The sequence below is a fragment of the Cottoperca gobio genome, chromosome 4 (genome assembly GCF_900634415.1).
Source record: "Cottoperca gobio chromosome 4, fCotGob3.1, whole genome shotgun sequence".
In the NCBI taxonomy this organism is placed as follows: domain Eukaryota; kingdom Metazoa; phylum Chordata; class Actinopteri; order Perciformes; family Bovichtidae; genus Cottoperca; species Cottoperca gobio.
In genome coordinates, this window is record NC_041358.1 from 15,295,453 (window position 1) to 15,320,382 (window position 24,930).

The 24,930-nt window shown below is 40.7% G+C and overlaps 2 protein-coding genes across 2 annotated transcripts in view; one reads left to right on the forward strand and one right to left on the reverse strand.

The window, feature by feature from the left end:
• Nucleotides 1–18,462, forward strand: part of rabgap1l (RAB GTPase activating protein 1-like) — a 120,491-nt gene extending 102,029 nt beyond the window's left edge. The window contains 7 exon segments of the mRNA XM_029429375.1: nt 8,244–8,336; nt 11,363–11,473; nt 12,028–12,132; nt 13,170–13,253; nt 13,893–13,964; nt 14,936–15,136; nt 15,801–18,462. Of these exon segments, the coding sequence (XP_029285235.1) occupies nt 8,244–8,336; nt 11,363–11,473; nt 12,028–12,132; nt 13,170–13,253; nt 13,893–13,964; nt 14,936–15,136; nt 15,801–15,956 (822 nt within the window). The 3' untranslated portion in view covers nt 15,957–18,462.
• The window catches only part of LOC115006830 (interferon-induced protein 44-like), an 11,081-nt gene continuing 4,611 nt past the window's right edge, over nt 18,461–24,930 (reverse strand). The window contains exons 3-8 of the mRNA XM_029429376.1: nt 24,422–24,470; nt 23,479–23,674; nt 23,220–23,372; nt 22,943–23,114; nt 21,281–21,381; nt 18,461–19,841 (exon numbers count right to left, since the gene is read on the reverse strand). Coding sequence (XP_029285236.1) covers nt 19,641–19,841; nt 21,281–21,381; nt 22,943–23,114; nt 23,220–23,372; nt 23,479–23,674; nt 24,422–24,470 — 872 coding nt within the window. The 3' untranslated portion in view covers nt 18,461–19,640. The remainder of the gene's footprint in view (nt 19,842–21,280; nt 21,382–22,942; nt 23,115–23,219; nt 23,373–23,478; nt 23,675–24,421; nt 24,471–24,930) is intronic.

Here is a 24,930-nt window from a genome sequence, read left to right on the forward strand (position 1 = left end):
ATCTCGGTTTGGGACCAATTTCATTTTCTGCTGCAGGGATTCAGGTCAGGAATCTAAAAGTGGGCCTGGTACCATTTCCTGCGGCACCAGGCGTCTTTAATCGCATTACCTGTATCAGAGTGGCCCCTCTGTTCTCAAGCTGGCCTCTAATATTTAAACTGCAAGTTCTGTGAGGCGAGTATAAGGAGGCAACGGCTGGTTTGAGCCCTGAAACTCCAAGCGTGTATTTGTCTATCAGCAACCATGCATGTTGCTATCTGAAGTAGCCTTGAGCATGATGCTCAGCCCTGTACATGCTCAGTCAGCAGAGCAGGCAAATATCACTAAATGAAGTTTGAGATGTTTTCCATACACAGAAAGTCACTGGTAATGTCTGAATGTTGTAGGGAGTTTCCTGTAATACTGCTGATAAGTTGTAATGTTATTATGCAGTTTTGCTGACTGTAAGTCGCTCTGGATAACTATACATGATGAAAACAAAGAATCAATGTAAAGGCAACTGTCTCTCTGATGTTGGGGGAAAGTCAGGGAGTTTTGCAATTGTGTCATTTTGTAGAACATATTTCGCAACACATTTATATATTCATTTCATCAGATAGGGTTAGACTGAAATACATCAACACATTTGGGGTGAAATCGGCAGATTATGAGAAATGGCAGCACTCTGATGCAGTTTATATTTAAAGGTCAAGGAGTTAAGAATCCTGTTTGATTAAAGCTGCAGCGGGTCTGTGTGTTTGAATAAAAGCCTCACCCCTGACAGGTAAGCACAGCCTAGTTTTTCTTCGCATTTCATTACACAGTCATTCGGTAGTGTTTGTGTGTTTTAGGGGTGTTGGAGAGCAATGGATTACATAATCATTAGCTAGACTTCGGCTCGTCTGACGATGATTTCTGTTTTAATGTGTAACTTAAAGAGAACAAGAAGAAAAGCTCCCTGGCTGTACATTTTAAATACAAAGACATTAACTCGTTCCTGTATTGTGCAATACGTACATGTTTTGGAGTGTGTGAGAAAGAGCCACTTCTTTCTTGTTGAACTTCTCTATTTTGTATCAGCAGGGTGGCGTAAACGCAGGAGAACCAGGTTTAACGCCCGACATGCTTAAGTGTCCTTGAGCAAAACACTGAATCTCTACCAGCTGCTGTTCTCCAGACGGCCCTGATCTCTAAAATCTGCTCTTTCAATGTTGTGAGGACTTAATATTCACTTTCATGCACTTGAACTAATTCAGCTAATTCAGCTGGCACAAAAGTGCAATCCTTTTACACTCATAGAATATTATTCTAAATGTGATTGTTCGAGTAAGAAAGAGTCATGGTAGCATGAAAAAACACAAAATACCAAATTGAGACTATGTGAAATGATATCATGCACAGTCATTTTCACCTAATGAAAGCAACCCAGGGGTTTTCTTGAAGCTTAACTTCATGTGTGCAAGTGGAAAATTGAACCTAAGAGTGGAAACACATCATATACAGCAAGCATGGAACATATGACGCAACCAGTGTCTTAAGTTGGTCGGGTAGATTCTTTAGGAGGCCATACATGAGTGTGTGAGGATGTAAAAGCACAAGTGAGAGGTGGGTTTTAGGAACATGTGGGTGTGTTCGAGTCTCAAAATCAAAACTGGAGGTGTTTATAATCTCAGGAAACACGCGCGTCACACGTATCTCCCTCTCTTTCTTGGTCTCTTGTGCTTTCATTAAGTTTGTGGGCATCTGTTTCAGGCACACAGGTTTCAATGCACACAAGTGGGCTGAGAGGGAAGCTGGGGCTTTTGAATATTGTTTTGTCGTGTTGTGTATCACAAAGAAAATGTGTCAGAGAAGCTAACAAAAGAAACAACATCTCCTTAAAGGCCTGCTAAGGTCGTAGTTCACGGTGTGAAACGTCAGCTGTGTAAATTAAAGGTTGGACTGATGTGTTGGGCCACAGAAGAAGTCCATCACACTCGTTCCAGAATAGAGAACAAGTGTACCATGATGGGGCGAATTGTTTTTCATTATTGTTTTACACCCAGGCAAGAACATAACCGTTTTTTACATTGCAATTATCAGATTAAAAAAACATGGTTATAACATACATACTGACATATTGTTGTCTTCTTATCTCCTAAATATCAACTTTCAGGAATTAAAAAGGTCCACTCTTATCACTCTGACCACCAAGAAGTATTTCCAGCTGTCCATTGGGTCACTTCTTAATCTATATCTATCTATATATATCTATAGAATATGAAACATGATAATCAGTTAAATTGTATTCAATAATAGATGTGTGGCATGCAACACACCTCCCAGCACCGTGTGTGTGTAAGTGGATGAGTTGGTGCCTGCAGGGGAACACCAATTGTTTTGTTACAATAAATCGATTATGAACCAGCCTGCCGAGACAAAGCTGCTCTTTCTTCCCACACAGATAACAACAGAATGTGTGTGAGATGTGTGAGATGTGTTATCCGCTGGGGAATTGTGTGTCAGATAGATTACAGTGTCACATTCATTCACCTCAGTGGTTCCTGCGCCGTAGAGGTCAATGGTTAACCCGCCGGTCAGTGAGGAGGACAGGTAATGAGTATTCTAAATAGGCAGATTGTTCAGTTTACCCTCATCAGGTTTTTATTCATGAAGGAAATCTGTAATACAATGCTCTGCTTATTAATGCGTCTATTGGGGCATTGTATTTACTCATTCTCCAGGGTGTGTGTGTGTGTGTGTGTGTGTGTGTGTGTGTGTGTGTGTGTGTGTGTGTGTGTGTGTGTGTGTGTGTGTGTGTGTGTGTGTGTGTGTGTGTGTGTGTGTGTGTGTGTGACACTGACGTGTCATTGTTTTGTTGTTAATTTTACAAGAACAGTAAATTATGAACATGTCCCTGTGATGGACTAGAAACAGTTGTGGCTGTTTGTATAGAACTGTGACAATATAAAAATATGAACTACAGAAAAAGAAAAATGTACATAAACAGAAGACACATAATAATTGTGTTAGTTCTGTAGTGAAAGTGTCATTTATTGTTATTGTGTCAGATCTGTGAACATCAGTCTGCAGCTGACGGCGACTCAGTATACGAGTTTAACAGGCGACATGGAGGCCAGTGAGCTGCGGTACGTTTGTGTTGGTGCGATCGGGATGTATGATGTGCATTAATACGTGCATGAATGTCAAAAAGACGGAGATAGATTACGCCATGCTTTTTGCTATGATATCATACTGCAGACATTGTTATGTCCATGGCTAATTTCCATCTGGGAAAGCTCTTGTATTCGTCTTGTAAAACAAGAGGTGATTCATTATATGTTTCTGGTTTGTGAGGAATTAATTGAAGAAGTAAGTTTGCACCAAGTAACAAAAGAATATTTTAAATATTTTGTATTCTTCTGGGTCAGTGCTCTGAACACAGCTATGAGTTTTCATTCAGTTTTCTTTCCATAACTTCATACACAATGTAACGCATGCAAGACACAATAAATGAACAGCATACAACTGCACCCATGTAATGGGGAATCCGGTACTTGACTCGACACCGACACACACTCGCCAGTCTCAGAGGAGGGGGTCATGTGACGGAGACTGACCTGGAATCCCCAGCCCTAACACTGGGCGCTATGGCAACGCTGTTTCCACACAGGGGAGATAACATTACCACCCACCTGAAACACACACACACACACACACACACACACACACACACACACACACACACACACACACACACACACACACACAGATACAGTTAAATATCAGTCAGTCAGCAGTGGTGTCTCATATTTCACTGCTGCTGATATTTTGGGGGTTTTCACTCCATAACTTAGATTGAAAGTCTTGTTTTAGTCTTCTATATGTTCAGGTAGTTACATAACCCTTAAGCTCTCAACGTCTCTTTGAAAGTGAATTTCAGAGACGTTTTGTTTTGACAGATATTTTACGTGGTTACTGTACTTCCAACCTGCTGTATCTGAATGTCGCAGTTTCAAAACCTATTCTGATTGATTTCAGAAAGGAAACTAGTTATCATGACAGTGGACTACTTAATTAGACAGCATTCAATGAAAATAAACAGACACGTTTACTTTTAGGCTTACCGTTAACCCCAACAACCGATGCAGCTGTTCTCAGTGTTGTTGACCTCATACATTACAGAAATATTCACAGTTAATTGAAGACATGTAGAAGAATGAAATATTACATATTAGTTTTTCTGAACCGGACATAATTGAAAATATATTAGGCTTGTTTTGTACTTATTAACTTTGGTTGTATATTAAAAGAAGCGTCAATCAGTGCGGGCATAATGGCAGCCTCCAGTCCTTTGTGTTTACATTTAGATTGCCGATTGTGCCCTAAAACATTTTAAAGCATAGACATTTGAAGTTGCACAGAATGAATCACTCCCAATTTGCACTTTACAGGCAGTGCTACATATTATTCACCGATTGATACTGCATTGGTAGCAGCACACCAAAGTGCTCAGCTCGATGGCTTTCATTAGCAAATGGCTGCATCAGAGTTCAGCCAACTTTGTCTACGCATCATCCCAGCTTCCGTTGTAGGAACGACTATTGATCGTGTAGCTCGCCGTGTGAACTGAAAGTTTTATGTTGTCTCTGAGAAGAAGTCCTTGAATAAAGGCTGATTTACAGTCAAATGTTATGTAAATGTACGATGTGGGTCTCTTCATTTTTTCACATCATATTTAGTGTGAAGAAATAGCACATGTACTGTAGAGAACAGCACACAGGAACATGTACTGTAGAGAACAGCACACAGGAACATGTACTGTAGAACATGCACTGTAGAGAACAGCACACAGGAACATGTACTGTAGAACATGCACTGTAGAGAACAGCACACAGGAACATGCGCTGTAGAGAACAGCACACAGGAACATGCGCTGTAGAGAACAGCACACAGGAACATGCGCTGTAGAGAACAGCACACAGGAAACAGCACACAGGAACATGTACTGTAGAGAACAGCACACAGGAACATGCGCTGTAGAGAACAGCACACAGGAACATGCGCTGTAGAGAACAGGAACATGTACTGTAGAGAACAGGAACATGTACTGTAGAGAACAGCACACAGGAACATGTACTGTAGAGAACAGCACACAGGAACATGCACTGTAGAGAACAGCACACAGGAACATGTACTGTAGAGAACAGCACACAGGAACATGCACTGTAGAGAACAGCACACAGGAACATGCGCTGTAGAGAACAGCACACAGGAACATGCACTGTAGAGAACAGGAACATGTACTGTAGAGAACAGCACACAGGAACATGTACTGTAGAGAACAGCACACAGGAACATGTACTGTAGAGAACAGCACACAGGAACATGCACTGTAGAGAACAGCACACAGGAACATGTACTGTAGAGAACAGCACACAGGAACATGCGCTGTAGAGAACAGGAACATGTACTGTAGAGAACAGCACACAGGAACATGCACTGTAGAGAACAGCACACAGGAACATGTACTGTAGAGAACAGCACACAGGAACATGTACTGTAGAGAACAGCACACAGGAACATGCACTGTAGAGAACAGCACACAGGAACATGTACTGTAGAGAACAGCACACAGGAACATGCGCTGTAGAGAACAGGAACATGTACTGTAGAGAACAGCACACAGGAACATGTACTGTAGAGAACAGCACACAGGAACATGCGCTGCGCTGTAGAGAACAGCACACAGGAACATGCGCTGTAGAGAACAGCACACAGGAACATACACAGGAACATGCGCTGTAGAGAACAGCACACAGGAACATGCACTGTAGAGAACAGCACACAGGAACATGCGCTGTAGAGAACAGGAACATGTACTGTAGAGAACAGCACACAGGAACATGCACTGTAGAGAACAGCACACAGGAACATGCACTGTAGAGAACAGGAACATGTACTGTAGAGAACAGCACACAGGAACATGCACTGTAGAGAACAGCACACAGGAACATGCACTGTAGAGAACAGCACACAGGAACATGCACTGTAGAGAACAGCACACAGGAACATGTACTGTAGAGAACAGCACACAGGAACATGCACTGTAGAGAACAGCACACAGGAACATGCACTGTAGAGAACAGGAACATGCACTGTAGAGAACAGCACACAGGAACATGTACTGTAGAGAACAGCACACAGGAACATGCACTGTAGAGAACAGCACACAGGAACATGCACTGTAGAGAACAGGAACATGTACTGTAGATAACAGCACACAGGAACATGCACTGTAGAGAACAGCACACAGGAACATGTACTGTAGAGAACAGCACACAGGAACATGCACTGTAGAGAACAGGAACATGTACTGTAGATAACAGCACACAGGAACATGCACTGTAGAGAACAGCACACAGGAACATGTACTGTAGAGAACAGCACACAGGAACATGTACTGTAGAGAACAGGAACATGTACTGTAGATAACAGCACACAGGAACATGCACTGTAGAGAACAGCACACAGGAACATGTACTGTAGAGAACAGCACACAGGAACATGTACTGTAGAGAACAGCACACAGGAACATGCACTGTAGAGAACAGGAACATGTACTGTAGATAACAGCACACAGGAACATGCACTGTAGAGAACAGCACACAGGAACATGTACTGTAGAGAACAGCACACAGGAACATGCACTGTAGAGAACAGCACACAGGAACATGCACTGTAGAGAACAGGAACATGTACTGTAGATAACAGCACACAGGAACATGCACTGTAGAGAACAGCACACAGGAACATGTACTGTAGAGAACAGCACACAGGAACATGCACTGTAGAGAACAGGAACATGTACTGTAGATAACAGCACACAGGAACATGCACTGTAGAGAACAGCACACAGGAACATGTACTGTAGAGAACAGCACACAGGAACATGCACTGTAGAGAACAGGAACATGTACTGTAGATAACAGCACACAGGAACATGCACTGTAGAGAACAGCACACAGGAACATGTACTGTAGAGAACAGCACACAGGAACATGTACTGTAGAGAACAGCACACAGGAACATGCACTGTAGAGAACAGGAACATGTACTGTAGATAACAGCACACAGGAACATGCACTGTAGAGAACAGCACACAGGAACATGTACTGTAGAGAACAGCACACAGGAACATGCACTGTAGAGAACAGGAACATGTACTGTAGATAACAGCACACAGGAACATGCACTGTAGAGAACAGCACACAGGAACATGTACTGTAGAGAACAGCACACAGGAACATGTACTGTAGAGAACAGCACACAGGAACATGCACTGTAGAGAACAGGAACATGTACTGTAGATAACAGCACACAGGAACATGCACTGTAGAGAACAGCACACAGGAACATGTACTGTAGAGAACAGCACACAGGAACATGCGCTGTAGAGAACAGCACACAGGAAACAGCACACAGGAACATGTACTGTAGAGAACAGCACACAGGAACATGCGCTGTAGAGAACAGCACACAGGAAACAGCACACAGGAACATGTACTGTAGAGAACAGCACACAGGAACATGCGCTGTAGAGAACAGCACACAGGAAACAGCACACAGGAACATGTACTGTAGAGAACAGCACACAGGAACATGCACTGTAGAGAACAGCACACAGGAACATGTACTGGTCATAAACATATGTTGAGCACATTGTGCAATACAAAACAGAAACTGCAGCACAAACCACAAGACCACAATGTTTCAGCAGCGATATTCAGAACTAGTTCAGTTAGTTTTGAGTTTGTGTTACAAGGATTTCTGTCGTGTATGAGTTGTTACCTCTGACCCTTTCAGTTTCTTTTAATGTTGTTGATCTGTTTTTAACATATTGAGTAAAATCGCCCGGCATTGTGACGTTTGACGTACCCTATTGAATATGTTCTGTAGTATAAATATATTTTGTTTTAGTGCATTTGTCTCAAGGAGACGGCCGGAGAGTCACATTATTGCTGGAGAAAAATGCTGTCAGACGGTTGCTAGTTTGAATCTCATCGAGAAAACTAGAGATAGAGAGGAGGCACCTCTGTGGCAACGACTGAGCATGATAACTTTGTTTGGGAACAAGTTAAAAGCCAAAAATGTCGGAGGGGGGTGTTTGTACAAATTCCTAATTTTGTCCCTTTGAAGTAATGAGCTGTGCCGTGATTCTACAAGGAAGCGTTTGGTCCTTTGGTGCATGAGAGTTGAAACAACAACATTTCTGGTGTTTTTAGGTTCCAACCAAAAAGCTGAAGAAGTTTGAGAAGGAATATCTGACACTGAGAGAGAGCCAGCTGCAACAAGAAGACCCCATCGACCGATTCCAGGTAGGACACACACACACACACACACACACACACACACACACACACGTTAAGATATAAGATATCTTACTTGTCTTACGTACCCAACACCTTTCTGTTACACATGGTGTGTTCATGTGAGAGCAACCTTGTTTCCTTTTAGATTTTAATTGATTAACTTCTCGGGCGGTGTTCAGTCTTAGAGACGGTAAGATAACTTGGCTCTTTGATATATTTAAAAGTGTTTGGTGTAGTAAGGATTTGCTAAAATTAGCCATGTTTCTCTAAGATTAGACATCTCCTGTGAAAACTTTACCTTTGTTAATATTTGTGACTCTGTTCTGGCTGGAAAAGAGACTTTTCAAACATCACAGACTTTAATCATTATCAAACATCTACAACATCTATTTTTGGGTGTTGTCGGAGGTTATCGGCTGCTGAATGTGACGTCATCTTCAGAGGGTAAAAGCAGGCGAGGTGAGGCAGAGATTCAGACAAACTCAAACTGTCAGCAGACAGCATCTCTTCCTTTCATTCGCTCTATTCCATCAGGATGTACTTCTTTTCCTCTCGTCCACTTTCATTTGAGTTTTTTCCAAAAATCAGCGAAGGGAACAGTTGAATCAGTTTTTTCCCAAATTGGGCCTTGCATTAATGTTGATAATTAGAGATTTCTTATTACATTTTTATTGTTTGCAGATTTTACATAAGAAATACAGAATAGTTATGATTTTTTAAAGTTCATATGTCAAAGAAAAGCAACAACATATTCAGCTGCTTTAGTGAAGAAGAACAATATTACTGTATGATTCTCAGCACATCAAACTGCTGATAGATGAAATTGCTTTTTTTAGACCATGGCTGAAGACCACGGTATTTTTGACTTAAAATAAAGTTTTTATCCGTATATGCAGATTACAATGATTGTTCTGTATGATAACTGCATCACCTCGAGATACCAAGTTGCAGTAGTTCGTTCCAGTTTTCTTTTGCAATTACTTTTAGTAAACACCTTCCCTCTTTGACCCTCACCTTCATAATGAACTGGATTAGTGTAAACATGTCAAACCTGGTTTGTTGTTTCATTGTTTCCACCCACGTTTAAGACTCGTTCAAGATGTATACAGCGCCTTGCACAGCTTGCATTCCTTTGGCCTTAATTAAATTGACTCAAAAATGCTTGGAACACAGACCGAGTTTCTTCATGTGTTACTTCTCAAAACATTTTGCAGCCGTCGGCTTGTTTCCTTGGATGAGTTCAAACATAAACAAGAAACCTGCCTGTCGATAAAACTCTGAATCACTTGATGAAATATTCCAAAAGTAGTAATTGTAAGGAAATACAATAAAATAATATATGAATCGAGACAAGAATAAAAGAAGAAGTTGACCCGTGCGATATGTTAGCGTAAACAGCAGCGCTGTGAAAGCTGCTGATTCTGGAGGAAAGGAAGGAAGCTCTTGTATTGTTGATAAGATGTTGGACCAGAGCCATCTGCTCTGCAGCCAGTGGAACTACTTTCTTACAGAGCAAGAAGACAAAGCAGGAACGTTGCTGCTTAAGAATCAGCACAGGTTTAAATCATACACTTTTCTTTCAGTGAAGAAATGACTTCTTGGATGTTAGTTGCTTTATGCTTATTGTAATTCAACATTTGTATACGGTTTATACTCCAGGTTCAGGTATGTACTCATTGTGCTCTATTGTTTTGGGTGCGTATTTGTATTTGTGCATGTCCTGTTTGCTTTTTATGTGTAAAATCTATGTGTGTTTTCGTCCAGTTGTACCTTTTCTCGGTTGGTTTCAATGTTTATCTTAATAAAAAAGAAAAACATTGATAGAAAGAACTAAGGAGAGCGAGAGAGAGTGAAGCTGGGAAGAGAAACTCCAGTCAGGATCATGTGTTAAAGTTTAGTGCTGCTGGAGGCCGGATGGGAAGACGTTGTTGTGACTGTGGACAGCAGCACGGTGAGCTGCCTCTGCTCCAACAAAGATTACATTTTGCACACGTTCTTATGGCTTTTACTACTCTTTAATTATCAATAAACAACTAACTTTGAGATGTGTAAGATTTCATATTTCCTTGTGATTGATATGAGTTGGCCATATTTACTGATGTAGACCTAAAGTAGAAGTAGTATTAAAGGGTAGACGATGCAAGATTTCAGTGTAAAGACTCGGATGTGTTATCAGTCTAAAGCCCGGCAGCAGAGAAGAACCTCCCTCTCTAACTAGGACCATGTAGGTCTCGTTTGGCCCAAATTAAACCCATCACTTTTCTGCTCACAGGAAGTGAATGATTTAATCTCCAAAGCATGTGACTGAGTGTCTGATGTGTATAGATGTCCAGGTGTATGTGTATTTGTCCTTTGCAATCTGCATCTATATACTTGCATCATTACATTTAAAAGGTGCTCCAGCAAATCAGCTCAATTATACAGTTTATTTATTTAACGTGTGCATACATATGTCTATGTGTGTGTGTGTGTGTGTGTGTGTGTGTGTGCTCATCGCTAGGGGGGGCAGGGTAACCTTGTCAACTGATTTGTCCCATTGAGGCATGGCCTTCATGTGAGACTGTTTATAGGCAGACCAGAAGTCATGAGACTCCACTCATGGTCTACAATGGGGACTTTAAGATGGTGTGTGTGTGTGTGTGTGTGTGTGTGTGTGTGTGTGTGTGCGTGCGTGTGTGTGTGTGTGCGTGTTCTCTTCTTTTTTTTTCAGACGTTAAGCTGTTCATTTAATTTCAGACCTATAACATTCCGACTTTTTGACATATGACATAGTTCTTATAAACTTCATTACAATTATGTAAATGTCCCCGTCGTGGGACAAATAAAGGATTTCTGATTAAATGACACGATATTAAATATATTGTCAAGTGAATAATGAGGTTGTTTGTCTTCTGTTATCAGAGTTCTTACTTTGCAGATGCTCAATATTTTGTTTACATTCATATAAACACATCATATTCAGATCTAACATGTGATCCTTTCACAAGTTTGCCACTGACACATTGTCCAACTCTGTGTGTGTGTTTGTCCAGAGGGAGAATCGTCGTCTTCAGGAGGCCAGTATGCGACTGGAACAGGAGAATGACGACTTGGCCCATGAACTGGTCACCAGCAAGATTGCTCTTCGGAACGACCTTGACCAGGTAACACAGCATCTCTATAGGATGGTTTTAAAGCCACAATGCAGTCTGATTACTTTGTGTCAAGGTAAAGCTGAATTTGTTTATTTGTTTAGTCAAGTTGTGATTACATGTAGTGTTTGTTCCCATCTGGGAAATGTTCAGACGTTGAGCTGATTTAAAAGCCTTCATCTGACAGCAACATGAACAGACAGATGTAGCTGTAAGCAGAAAAACATTTCCTCGCTCTTCCTGATTTTAAAGCTGGCGTGCGGATCTTTTGTCTCCCCCCTCTGGAAGTGAGAGTAGTTACCATATGGGAGAGACCCATGTGGCTGTACTGGACAGCTCTGTGTGAATCTATATTAATGAACTGTATTAATGAGTAAAATAGTGCAGATTATCAAAGTGCAAATGTTTCAGTGCGTCAGGTTTTGAACGTGTTTGTGTCTCTGGTGGTTGTATAAAAATAGCACTGTGCTGCAGTTACAGATTTAGTATTAAATGAAGGTTCTTGTGTGTGTGTGTGTGTGTGTGTGTGTGTGTGTGTGTGTGTGTGTGTGTGTGCGTGCACTCAGGCAGAAGACAAGGCCGATGTTTTGAACAAAGAGCTGCTGAGCACCAAGCAACGCCTGGTGGAGACGGAGGAGGAGAAAAGACGACAGGAGGAGGAGACGGCTCAGGTAACATCTGCTCTCTGTTTACTGTCGCTGCGTTAAGCTCAGCCTTAACAAACTACAGGCCTCATTGGTCAATAAGCTCAATGATCATTGGAGTCAAAGCTTTGTTTATGGTACTGTAGTTTAGTTTGGTAATAAAACACAGACATTTGACCAATTGTTTAGGAGGCTAAACCGTATGTGTCTCCTGAATGTACGAGTGTGTCTGCTATTAAAACTTAAAACTCCACATTTTCAGTAAGTGAGCAGAGGAGATCTATCAGCAGGTGGATTATACTGACTATAAGTCACCTTGTCACAACAGAATATGAATGCCGGGTAATTAGAGCAGAAATCCAATAGAGTTGAGTTGGAAAAAGATAATATAATAACTATATTAAATGGTACTCAGTAGTAAGTAATTAGCGTTAATTAAGAGCTCATTTTAACACCCAACGAAATTAATGGCCTGTTTTTCTTTTGAACCTTTAGAGCATCTTTAAAACTCAGCACAACACAATCTTTCCTGTGAACAACATTGCTAAAGTTATTGTTTATAATATTATAATATACTATTTAACCGCAGTTGCATAATAACTTAAGTTGTCTGTGTGAATGTTAATCATTTGAATCAAATCAAATCAAATGTATTTATATAGCCCAATATCACAAATTATACATTTGTCTCAGTGTGCTTTACAGACTGTACAGGTTACGACACCCTCTGTCCTTAGACCCTCGCATCGTACAAAGAAAAAAACATACATTTACATAAATGCATACAGATAGAGAGGGAGAAGAAGAGAGGGAGGGGAGGAGAGAGGAAGAGAAGGAGAGAGGAAGAGAAGGAGGGAGGTGTCCCCTGGCAGTCTAAACCTATAGCAGCATAACTAGGGGCTGATCCAGGGCAAACCTGAGCCAGCCCTAACTATAAGCTTTGAATCATCTTCCAATTCTTTTTTCACCCTGACATTTCCATATGTATAAACGTTATGAGATGTCAACTCACCCTCATTAATGTACGACGTAATGTTTTTGTCTTGTTGTTTTGTTTCTCCCAGCTGAAGGAAGTGTTCAGGAGGGAGCTAGAAAAAGCAGAGCTGGAGATCAAGAAAACCACAGCGATCATAGCTGAATACAAACAGGTTCGACAGTTTTTATTACTTAAATGTATCCGCTGTATTTAAAATGGAAAAAGTAAATATCTCACTCATTTGCTATTAGACTTTAGATTTCACACAAATAGTTAAGTGCAAAGAGCTATACATTTGTTTTGTATTATTATACATAATATTTATATGTAAATAAAGGTCATATTTTTGGTAGCAACATTAGTAACTTCTTACATATCAGTGTCACCGACTGCTCTTACCCAACTAGTAACTAAGTAACTGTTTACACCGAGTAATAAATGTTGAACCAGGGGAAACCAAAATAATTGATTATTGATGATTTGTTAGTGTGAAAAGAATTTTGATGGAGAAGATTGTACTGCTCAGTTGTCCTGTAGTTAAGTGTATCTCTTATCTTGCATCATGCTTTTCTTTCTCCTCTAAACTTGTTATCCTGTTCTGCTGTACTGCTTTGCTTTCTGTTTTATTAGTTGTTTTAATGGCCCATTTTAAAATCTGTCCGAGAGACAACAGTTGAAAATGAGCCTTTTGGTGATGTTGATCAATGTTCATTGTCCCTGAGAATGAAATACAATTAAAAACTAATTAAAATAATGTTGTACTTCAAATGTGTTGTTTCTTATATAACCCGACTTCCTCTCCGTGTTTCAGATCTGCTCCCAGTTAAGCACCAGGCTGGAAAAACAGCAGGCGGCAACAAAAGAAGAGCTGGACGTCGTCAGGGTGAGAACACACGGTTAATGCACAGCTACTGTAGAAGTTAGAAGATGCAAGTTAGTGAGACTTTCAAACTCTTAAGTAAAATCACAATCTGTTGCATCACAGAACAAGTTAATTTGCAGGACTGTGTTTCAGTTAAGAGAAGCTCAGGTTGGTACATTATCACACCAATAAAGAACCCGATTGCACAAATGATCCCACACCGCTCTTTTAGCCTTTGTCAGACATGTGATGTTGTTCTTCGTGGGTGAATCACCTCAGGCCTGGAGAAAGACCTTTAGGAAAGAAATACTAAATATGTCAGTGTTTATGTAAAACTTCCTCTTATGTCACAGTGATGGTTGGTTTCCCTGTCAATGGTAACATGACACTGCATGTTCACATTGCTATAATAAACTAATTACTTGCAAAAGATGGAAGCTGAGAGGACAAGAAGAGAAACCTGATTCAGTGATAAACATGATTGTACATTTATAAATGTGCTATGATTTACTGCTGTAGCACTTTTTTTTGTACTCAACAAAGATTTGTGGGTTGTAGATGGCAGGGTGGAGCTGTGTAGTGTGATGAAATGGATCAACTGTGGATTAAACTTGAGCAATGAGTACATGGCAGGAGTGATGTGTAAAGGAGTCCTGTGTCAGCCTGTTTTCAGTCCTGGGCACCAGGAAAAAGTCAAAATCAAAGGAAACATCCACTGTTTTGATAACACAGTCTTCATCAGGGCATAATGCTCTCACAAAGATGAAGCACTGAATAAATAAAGAAGGGTTTATCAGGACAAAGAGAGATACCGTATAAACAAACAAAATATTACTTTCACCTAATAAATACAAGCAAGTGTTCTGCCACACTGGATGTATTCTCTTGCTTTAGCACAGTAGTTGTTTGTAGGATATATATATATATTTAGCTGTTCTCACATATCTATACAGTGTGTTCACCCACTAACCTCTGCTAATGTGCCCGTGCAGAGTAAGGTGATGGGCTGTGACCGCTGCAGGGATCTGTTCACAACTCTGGGGTCCCACCAAGCTTCGTCGCCCGGCAGGGACAAGACATCCACAGAGCCGATGGACGAGGAGAAGGACGGACTGAAGGAGCAGCTGAGGCATCTGGAGCTGGAGCTGGCACAGACCAAACTGCAACTGGTGGAGGCCAAGTGTCGCATGCAGGTCAGCAGCACCAGGGAGGGACAGTGATGTCAATAAAAAATAACAACTTCTGCAGAACTGCAAGACAATATACCAAGACTGTAGGAGTACTCCTTTAGGAAATATATATAATAATAAGCACAACTGTCATAAAGATCTAGGTCGGTATCAAACTGAAAAGACTGTAGTGTGCTCATAACAGAACACATGTAGAAACAAGGAAACCAAACACGAACGAGTCTAAAGCCATGCTAGCTGCTCGGTGAGCCTTTATTTAGGTAAAGCAGCTTTGAGCTAAATGCTAACATCAACATGCTAACATTAGGAATGTTAACATGCTGATGTTTAGCAGGTACATTAAACATAAGCATCTCAACTAATCTTAAGTGTAGCGTGTTAGCTACACGTGTTATGTTAACATTCACTAATTAGCACAAAACACAAAGTACAGCAGACGTTGATGAGACACTTAGAAGGATACGGCAAGAAGACAGTCCATCAAGTGTATTAGAAGACAGCGGTGCATTGAACAGACTGTTGCTGATTTGCCTGCTAATTTGAATTGTGAGTGCTCATGTGTGATTGCAAATATGTTTAATAGCTGGACAGTCCAGATTACATCTTCTAAAACACAGAGCCACGTGACAAAGGGCAGTGTTTAAGATAAACGTGTGTCTCTTTGCAGGAGCTCGAGCACCAGCGGGGAGTCCTGATGAACGAGATCCAGGCAGCCAAGAACTCGTGGTTCAGCAAGACTCTTGGCTCCCTGAAGAGCTCTGCCTCCTCTTCCTCCAGCTCCACGACCCAGACCCCATCCTCTCCAAAGGACGGCCCTGCCTAAACGACCCTCCCTCCATCTCTCCTTCCCCTGCAGGATGCACATTAGAGCTGAGGAACACAAGTTGAAGAAACAAGCAGCGGAGAAATGCAGTATTCCTTTTCCAGCCGCTTGCAACGCAAAGCTCGCCGGCTTCTTGGACTGCAAATAGCTGAAAAGATGAGGGAGGAAACAGGAGGACTGGATCAGCCACCTGTTTCGCTTAATGTTTACGTTTGAGTGAACTACAAAATGTCTGTTGACCTTCTCTGCTTCACAGGTGATGTGCTGACACGTTTTGTGTCGAGTTCTCCTTATAAGAAAGCTGCATTAACATACACAAGGCTCACGTAGGTGTATAATTTAGCTCCACCTTGTGGTCAGACATTGCTACTGCAGAGTTCTTTTATCTGTGTGAGATTATGTTTTTAGGTAGCTGAGAGTTAAAGCTACATTCAGTCTCACAATGTGAACAATATTTACAATGATACAGCTACAGGTGCAGATATATTATAAGTTTACTGCATAGAAATGTTGTGATCTACATTAACCATCTTCAGCGCAGCAAAGCTGCAGCACTCTGAAAAAGGAATACTGCATTCAGTCTTAAACAAGAACAACACAAAAGGTTGTATTTCTTTATAGTAATATAACGTAAACGATGTTGTCATATAAATATGTATAACTAATTATTGATTTTTGTAATAATCTTGTACAGTTCTTAAAGAGAAGAAAAAAAGGAAAAGTTCTTTGTTCATTTTTTTTTTTTTACCGTTTGGAATTTGAATGTCATCTCTAGATGTTGACGTAAGCACAGTGTGTGTGATCGAGCTGGTCGAGTCCAAACGCTGGAGAACCAAAGTGACAGCCTGCAGAGATCTTAATGTGCGTAATGTCCCAAATGTTTCTTCAGTCATGGGTTGAACAGACTCATGGTGTGTATTATCATGCAGCATCATTTTGTGGACAGTTAGCTGTGGTCACAACAGAAATGGGCTCTTTTCCTGTCTGCTCGGTCCTTTTTATACTTTTAATGATTCAGTTGGAGTTGCTATAATACAATGCCACACATCTTCAGTTACGTTGTGAATTCTCCAAAATGTTTTGTTAAAAATATCCATGCTACAAATTGATATTTTCAGTTTGAAAATGTTTTTAAATGTATCCCTGTTAATCTTGTTATTTTAAGGTGCACCAATTGTCTGTGTGTGTAATTGTTCTTTTACACACTGAAAAAATGGCCAGATAATCACAGGATCATGGAGAAACTGAGTGTGTCTGTCTGTGTTATGTAACGCCATGTAGACAACACCCACTGGAAGTCTTCACCCCTTCATACCTGTTACTGTCATCCAAATTCGCTGTAGATACTAGTCAACACATTTAATTAGGAAACTTTATAGTCCAGTGTTTGCTCTGAAGTATCTGTTACATAGCACAGTTCAAAATATACTACAAACTCTTCGTACTTATTAAATTGCTGGTTGCTAATATCTACAGTGACGGTGAGGACCACAGCCAGAGATATGAAGACACAAGGATGATTTTGGTGTCTTTTATTATTCGCCAAAAAGTCTGTTTAGCTTTAGTGCTGTGTCAGCAGGCGGAAAGCTGCATCGAAGGTGCCAAATGTCTCGCTTTATTCTCGACTTGTTGTCACTGAAATCAGCCTTTGGACTCTGACCAAGCCCATGTGTACTTGTTTGTGAGTGAGTGTGTTCTGCACTATAACTCAAGTGGTTGAAGTTGAAATGGTTTCTTCTTCACGTGGCTGCCTTTTCTGATGATGACCGAAGCCGTTGGCTGATGAGAGGAAAGCCATCTGACAGTTTGAAATGTCGGAGAGCGTCAGCTGTGCCATAAGAGCTTCCCCTCTGCTCCGTCCCCAGCGGTCTTCCTCCGTGATCCCAACCATCTGAACCAACATCACCAAAAACCATGTCATCTGATCCTATTGACAGATCTGCCGAATATCATTTTCAGCAGCATGTTTGACACATTTTGAACAAGAGCCTCCCAGTACGACCATTGTCCTCTGCATCAATATCATGGCAAGGGAGAAAAGGGAATCATTGAATCCCAGGTGTGTTTTGCATTTCCAGGACATTCCTTCTTCACTAGCATACGTCGTTCTTGTTCTCACAAAGTCGTACAACCGGTTTAATGTAATCTGTGGCCAAGTTTCAGAGAGCTCCTCGTCTTTTATGTGCACTAACACAACATCAATATTTGAAACACTATTTCAAGATGTGCGTTTGTTTAAAAGTTATCCTGAGCACAGAGCATAATTATTTTTTAACTGATTATTGTCGCAGTGAGGACAGCTGCCAATTTATAATGCCCTCTAATCAGTTCATTTCAATGATGGTGATGATGAGTGGTGGAGAGTCGGATTACAGTTGTGATGTGTGTCGTACCAGTCATGTTACACGGAGACGGACCGCTCCTCAGCTGGTCCGACTCCAACACTGTTTGCTGTATAGTAACTGTCTGACCCGCATTAATAAATTTCAGTTTTTCTGTTCATGCACTTTGAGCTTTTATTGAGCAACAAAATACTGACTGGAATTATACATTTTACGAATGATAAAGGATCTACATGGGATGTATAGTCAAGCTACAGCACAAGCTTACATGCAACTTAACAAAAGTGCTTTTGGCTGACAATGCAAACATCTGAGAAACATCAAAGAAATGTTAAGAAAAGTAATTCTTAGTACAAAGCTTGATGGGAAAGAAAACAGGCGCTGGAAGGACTTGAGGGAAAACGTCGATGGCAGTTTGGTGTTGACACTGTTCGTGTCCATGCAGCACACAGAGTATTAACTGCAGTATAATGTTTTGTACCAGGATGCATAATGTTAAGCAGCTACTGATAAGTCTAGGTGACATACAATACTGTTCAAAAGTTTGGAATCACCTGCTATATTTGTTTTTCTTCTTTTCTTCAATTTTAAAATCTAACTGAAATGGAAAGATGTCTTTGTCTTTTGATTTGCTCGACAACTGTTTATGTGATCGACTTCACACGTGGTGGGTGCATTGCTGAGGACCCACAGAAGTTCAGTGTGGAGTTCTTGAGGTCTAACGGACATTTTACAAGATAAAACATATTAGGGCATTATTGTGCTCCTGACACTGAAACAGGAGCCTGTTCCTATGTAAATCTGCCCATTTTGATTCTATGCTTCCAATTTATTTTTAAGTGACTTGGTTTGTTATTCGTATTCAACTGTTGCTCAGAGGTATCTGTGTCTCTGTTTGAACCATTGAACAGCCTTTTGTTGTCCATGTTCAAAACAGGACTTTTTGTTTTGCAAACCCTACAAAATAGCATCTTTTTGTAAAGAGGACTTCTTACAATCTAAAAGCATGAAATACATGCAAAATATAGAGCAGTGCTCTCAGCCATCCGACTACCCAATCAAGCTTTTGTGGCATACAATTCCACATTTTTGGACGGAACTATAGAAAGAAAGTTTCAGTTTAATCAGATTTGGTTTATAGATAATCAACTGCATAAAGTTTCTATAATTATGGATTAATGTTGGAAGGCCCCAAAGACATCTAAATAAAATCCAATAACAACAAAAAGGAGTTTTAAACTGTCTATAAGAAAATATGGAACATGATAACAATAGCTAATTTATCTGGTGAAACTACAAGGGTAGGTTTGTGGGAGCCATCTTGGACCTGACCTGAAGAACATTACAATTTTAGTTTTATTTCTATGTTGTTCAATCGGTCACTGCGCTCATCAAAGTAACTATCAGCAGAGCGAAGCATCTGGATGATGGCGGTGAGTAGTAGGATGTCGCAGTTCGGGTCCAACTCAAACTCCTCGCTGTAGTTCTTCACCGGAACAACACAGGACATTGGCACACCGACCCGAGTGCTGACCTCCTGCATCTGGATCACAAAGGATTGGAGATGAGGGTAGTTTATACTTTGACAAAACGAGACAAAGAAATGCATTAATTTAGGTTAAATCACATGTTTTTTTCCACATTTGGTCTTAACGACAGCGAAAAAGTTGAACGTGTTTTGTATTTGTGTAGGTTATGACTGCCCATTATAATTCAACAAGAACGTTATTAGTGTATACCTGCGACTTTAAGGCCCTGTCACACATATCCGTATGACAGAAACGTATGCCGGTGCATACGAAAATTTGTCAGAGTCCAAATATGTCCAACATTTCATCGGATCTGAAAAGTGAACATATACAGATACGCATGTCTAACCTATTGATAGCGTATCACTTACTTATACAAAATGTATCAGACGAATACCCAACGAATGCATAACGTATACAAAAATATGGCATATACAAAATATCGGCAACACGCTGGTGTACGTAGACATAAGGTAAGGTATAAGTAGTATTCGTTAAGAGCTCACTGTGTTACGCTGGGGTGCGTTGTTGAACGCTGATGTTTTGAGCATGTTCAAAATTACCGGACGTACCCGACGTGTGCTTCATAAGTTATGCAGACGTTATGTTACGTTAGACATATGTGAATACAGAATACGTACGTGAATACCTACGTGACTACGTTAGAGGAACGTTAGATATAGGCTACGTCGGCTGACGGTGAACCCTACAGTCAATTTATTGATAACGAGTGGATACCCTATTCCTACCATATGTTAAGATGATTCCTGAGTAACTTATTAAACATGTTTCTACAGTACAGCTAGCGTTCAGCATGTTACCCGTTCTCCAGCATCAGCATGACGTGAACCAGATGGCACTTTTCCAGCTCCGTTGGCCAGATGCTCTGACACGTTTTAAATAGGTAAGTGATACGCTATCAATGACATACGATAATTAGTTATGTATTCGTTATGTATGCGTCAGCTACAACAACAATGTGGAAAAGTTGGACGTATTTGGACTCTGACACATTTTGAGCTACTTTTCATAAACGGCGGCATGTTTCTGTCATACGGAGCTGTGTGACAGGGCCGTATGTCTGGCGTGTTCGGCGTATCGTCTGCGTCCTTCAAACGATCACAACTTACCCTTAATTTATATCAACCTATTGCGATATTTCGTATGCGCCGGCATACGTTTCTGTCATACGGATATGTGTGACAGGGCCTTTACTGCTTAAGTAGTATTCAATAAAACACCGTTAGGAGAAAGTAAAATATAACAAAATAATGAGACAAAAACACAACTGAAAAAGACAACAAAAGCTAAATGAAATGAAAATGGAATGATTTAAATTGACTGTCTTATATTCTTCCCTCAAGGCCAAAACTAAGTATCCAAAATTCAAACTGAAAATAAGCCCATTTAAATTCTTCATCAGAATAAAATTACAATTTAAAGTTGATCTCACCATTGTCCTGATGTAGCCGCTTCTATAAATGTTCCTAATGTCCTGTGAAACCAAAGGGCACACTTCATCCACTTTAGTCATCAGGACCAGCTGAGGAATCCCTGGAAACAAACAAACAAACCAATTTCTAGAAAATAAAATAAAGTAAACAAGTGTTTCTACAAATTACATTTTGGAGCGGATCACATGCCGTTCGCATAATCTGAAAAATAACATCCACACTGGGAAAATTCATGTGAACGCCCACTGCATTCTAGTTTGTATAGTTACTATGCTACTATTCCATTAAAATGTATATTATTCATTTAATTTAAGCTTTCTATTGTGTGATACGTGTTTGCAGCATCTGTCGTAAGGTATGTTGAGTTAGTAGGAACTGCAGCAGGTTTACTATGTTTTATGGTTTGTGAATATCAAACAACGTAGGTATCAATATGTGTGTCGTACATGTAGCGTATACATCAGGGGTATTCAACTAAAATTCAAAGAGGTCCAGTTAGAGAAAGTTTCCACGAGCAAAGGTCCGGAACATCATAATGTCTAACTTGCGTTATGAATTACTGTAGATATATATTGAAGCAGCCTAGTAGCTGTATCAACGTCTGCACGTCGTCAACTAATAAAGAAAGTACAATTTAAAAACATTTAGACAATATTTTTGGCTATACAGATATATATAATACTGTAGATATGTATAATGTTCTTCTCGGCTGCATTTAAAAATAAAATTGAGAAAATAAATAAAATGGCTTTTGAAAAATTGTGCATCTTAAAATAAAGTTCAGACTTGAGTGGGTACGTGTGGTCAAAAACGTTATGCTTTGCCTCATAGTGGCGTTTCACATCACCACTGTTAATGAGCACCACGGTCTCTGAGCATATGAGACGCTGGTGTTGTGCTCCAGTGGGAAGGATGAACATGAATGAGTCCATTCTGGGTTGAAAGCTCTGTTGACTTCTCTCTTCTTGGAGAGCGCCATGAGTAGTTATTTTTTCTCTCCCTGTCTGCCGCTCACTCGTCTCTTAGTCTGTGTTTCTCTCCCTTTCTCCGTCTTCTCTCCCTGTATCGCTAACTCGTCTTTCCGTCTGTCACTCGCCTCTCGCCTCTCATCTGTCTGTATTCAGAGTCGCAATGTTTGCCGCCTGGAATGCACAGATTTGATTGGCTGCGTAGCATCACGTGGGATGGCTTAACTCGCATGCAATTGGTCTGTGAGTTTCCTGAACCGCTAAACCAGTGAAAAATTGTGCATCTTAAAATAAAGTTCAGACTTGAGTGGGTACGTTTGGTCAAAAACGTTGTGCTTTGCCTCATAGTGGCGTTTCACATCACCACTTGTAATGAGCACCACTACAACCTGAACCGCTAAACCAGTGCCGTAAAAACGAAAAAAGCTGCGCCGGTTAAAATAGAAGCGTCCCGTCAAAATTGAAAATCCCTCAATAATTTATTGATTATAGGTCCGGGTCCGGACAGGTCGGTGTCTGGGTCCGGACTCGGACCGCGGTCCGCCTGTTAGTGACCCCTGGTATACATGAATGTATACTGTTATAGAGAACAAAATTAGTCTTATTATTCATGACTTAAATAGATAATATTTTACTGCGGTATGAGGGATGCAGTTATAACACTAAAATGATGTGGGACTCATATACACTGACCCATTAAGTTGACCTTTCTGCGGATAGCTTTCAGCTTCTGCTCCAGCTTTGTGGTCATGAAGGAGACCTTGCAGGCATCAATGACGTAGACCACGCAGTGGATCTGGTCCTTGAGTTCGGGAGACTTGCGGTAGCCGCTGGCCTCTGAACGCAGAGGAGCCGAGGTCGTGAACTGAGTCATACAGTTGAGGGGAAAGACGGGACAGTTTGAGTCGACTTCAGCCAGATCAATGTTTCATACATTCAATATCCTGCTCAATGTAACAAAAAGCTGTACCTGATAACGATCTGGCAGATGACCTTTGAGGATGCTGCTGATGTCATCCATGTCAAGCCCCGCCTCCATACTTTCCTCCAATCCCATGGTATCACACAAGGTGATTGGCAGAGGTTTTCCTTCTCGTCCAGCTTTCACTGGGTAGGTGCGAAACTGTCGAGAACAAAGAGATGGAGTAACAAATCACAAAATGGGGACGGGGATTTTCATTTTGAAATCAATCACCACAAATGGAATTCCTTAAGAGGCAGGAACTAACCTGTGTGGTGACGCTGGTGGTAGAGCAGCCAGCGATGGCCTGGCCGGTGACGTGGCCTCTGAATACAGAGTTGATAGAATTGAAGAAGCTGGACTTTCCAGCTCCAACTGGTCCAATGAGCAGGACCCGAGCATGGGTCACAGAGCTGACTGTGGGTTTGTAGATCTTAATACTCTCCATTAGCTCATTCTTCTTCCTGTAGAAACAAGAAAAAGGGTTTAGTTGTTTTAGCTGGTTGTTATTGTGTGTACAGCCAGTTGACCTCTGTGATAGTTGCGGGTAAATTTATGAGGATTTGTCAAGAATTGTAAAGTTAAAGACAGTACAGCACAGTAAGCACGGCAAACAATCCCATTGCATAATATTTTGCGTAGCCACTGGGTGTATTATAATTTGAAAAAGCTGGTATATTATGCCCAGTCAAGCATAAGCGGCATTACACGTCATGGTATTTGGAACACATTCATTATTACATCTATATTATTAACACACTGAGCTATTTTTTCTTAATTTATCAGTTTATGTCATACTGTATATAGTATAGCATAGGTCTTCAACAGAGGATCCGCAGAGGTACTGCAGGGGGGGGGGGTCGCAAAATAGTTTGTAGATGAAGCAATTATTTTTGAAAATAATCTATTTTGGTTTTTTTGGGGATAATAATTTTTTTTTTGCTTCGCGCATTCACATGCCCTCCTCCGCTGTGTTTCTCGAAGGGCGGGACTTCGCTCCCGACACACATGTACAGTCAGAGACAGAGCGGAGGAAAGGAGAGCAGTGAACTAAATACGGCGCTGTACAATATATACAGTAGGGGGTCCCTGCCCCACGCTCCACCAGTTTGGGGGTCCTTGGCCTGAAAAACATTGAAGACCCCTGTAGTATAGTATATTGTACAATAATAAAGCATATAATATTATGTGCAGGATGGTAACAATCTTACTCAGATTCCCAGTTTATAGTCCTCCATGGCTTTTCAAGTTCTGTGGTTTCTGAAGAGCAAAAACAATCTCATCAAATTATATAAAAAATGTTACTCAACTATACAAGTTTTGTTCTTTGTGATGGTTTTACTTGACACATTAACAAAACATGTCGTCATTAATATTTCATGCCATATTTAATTATACTTATATATGGTTTTTATTGCCTGTTGTTTGGGTTGACTTATGCAGATAAAATACCGTAATTGGTTCAATAACGTAGCCCGATGAAAGTTCAACAACACTACCTTAAGTACAGAGTCCGCCTGGTGACATTTGTTAGCGGGTTGTACAATCTCCTACGAGATGTGATTAAGACTTTATGGCACTAAGTTGATTTTGGTGAATCTGGATCATATTTTATGGAGAAAATGTTTTCTGCTTTTCCCTCTGATGTCCTTCGGCAGCTGCCAGGACTGGGAGCTCGGAGCACCGGGGGAGTGATGGTGTTAAACACCTTTTTATAATG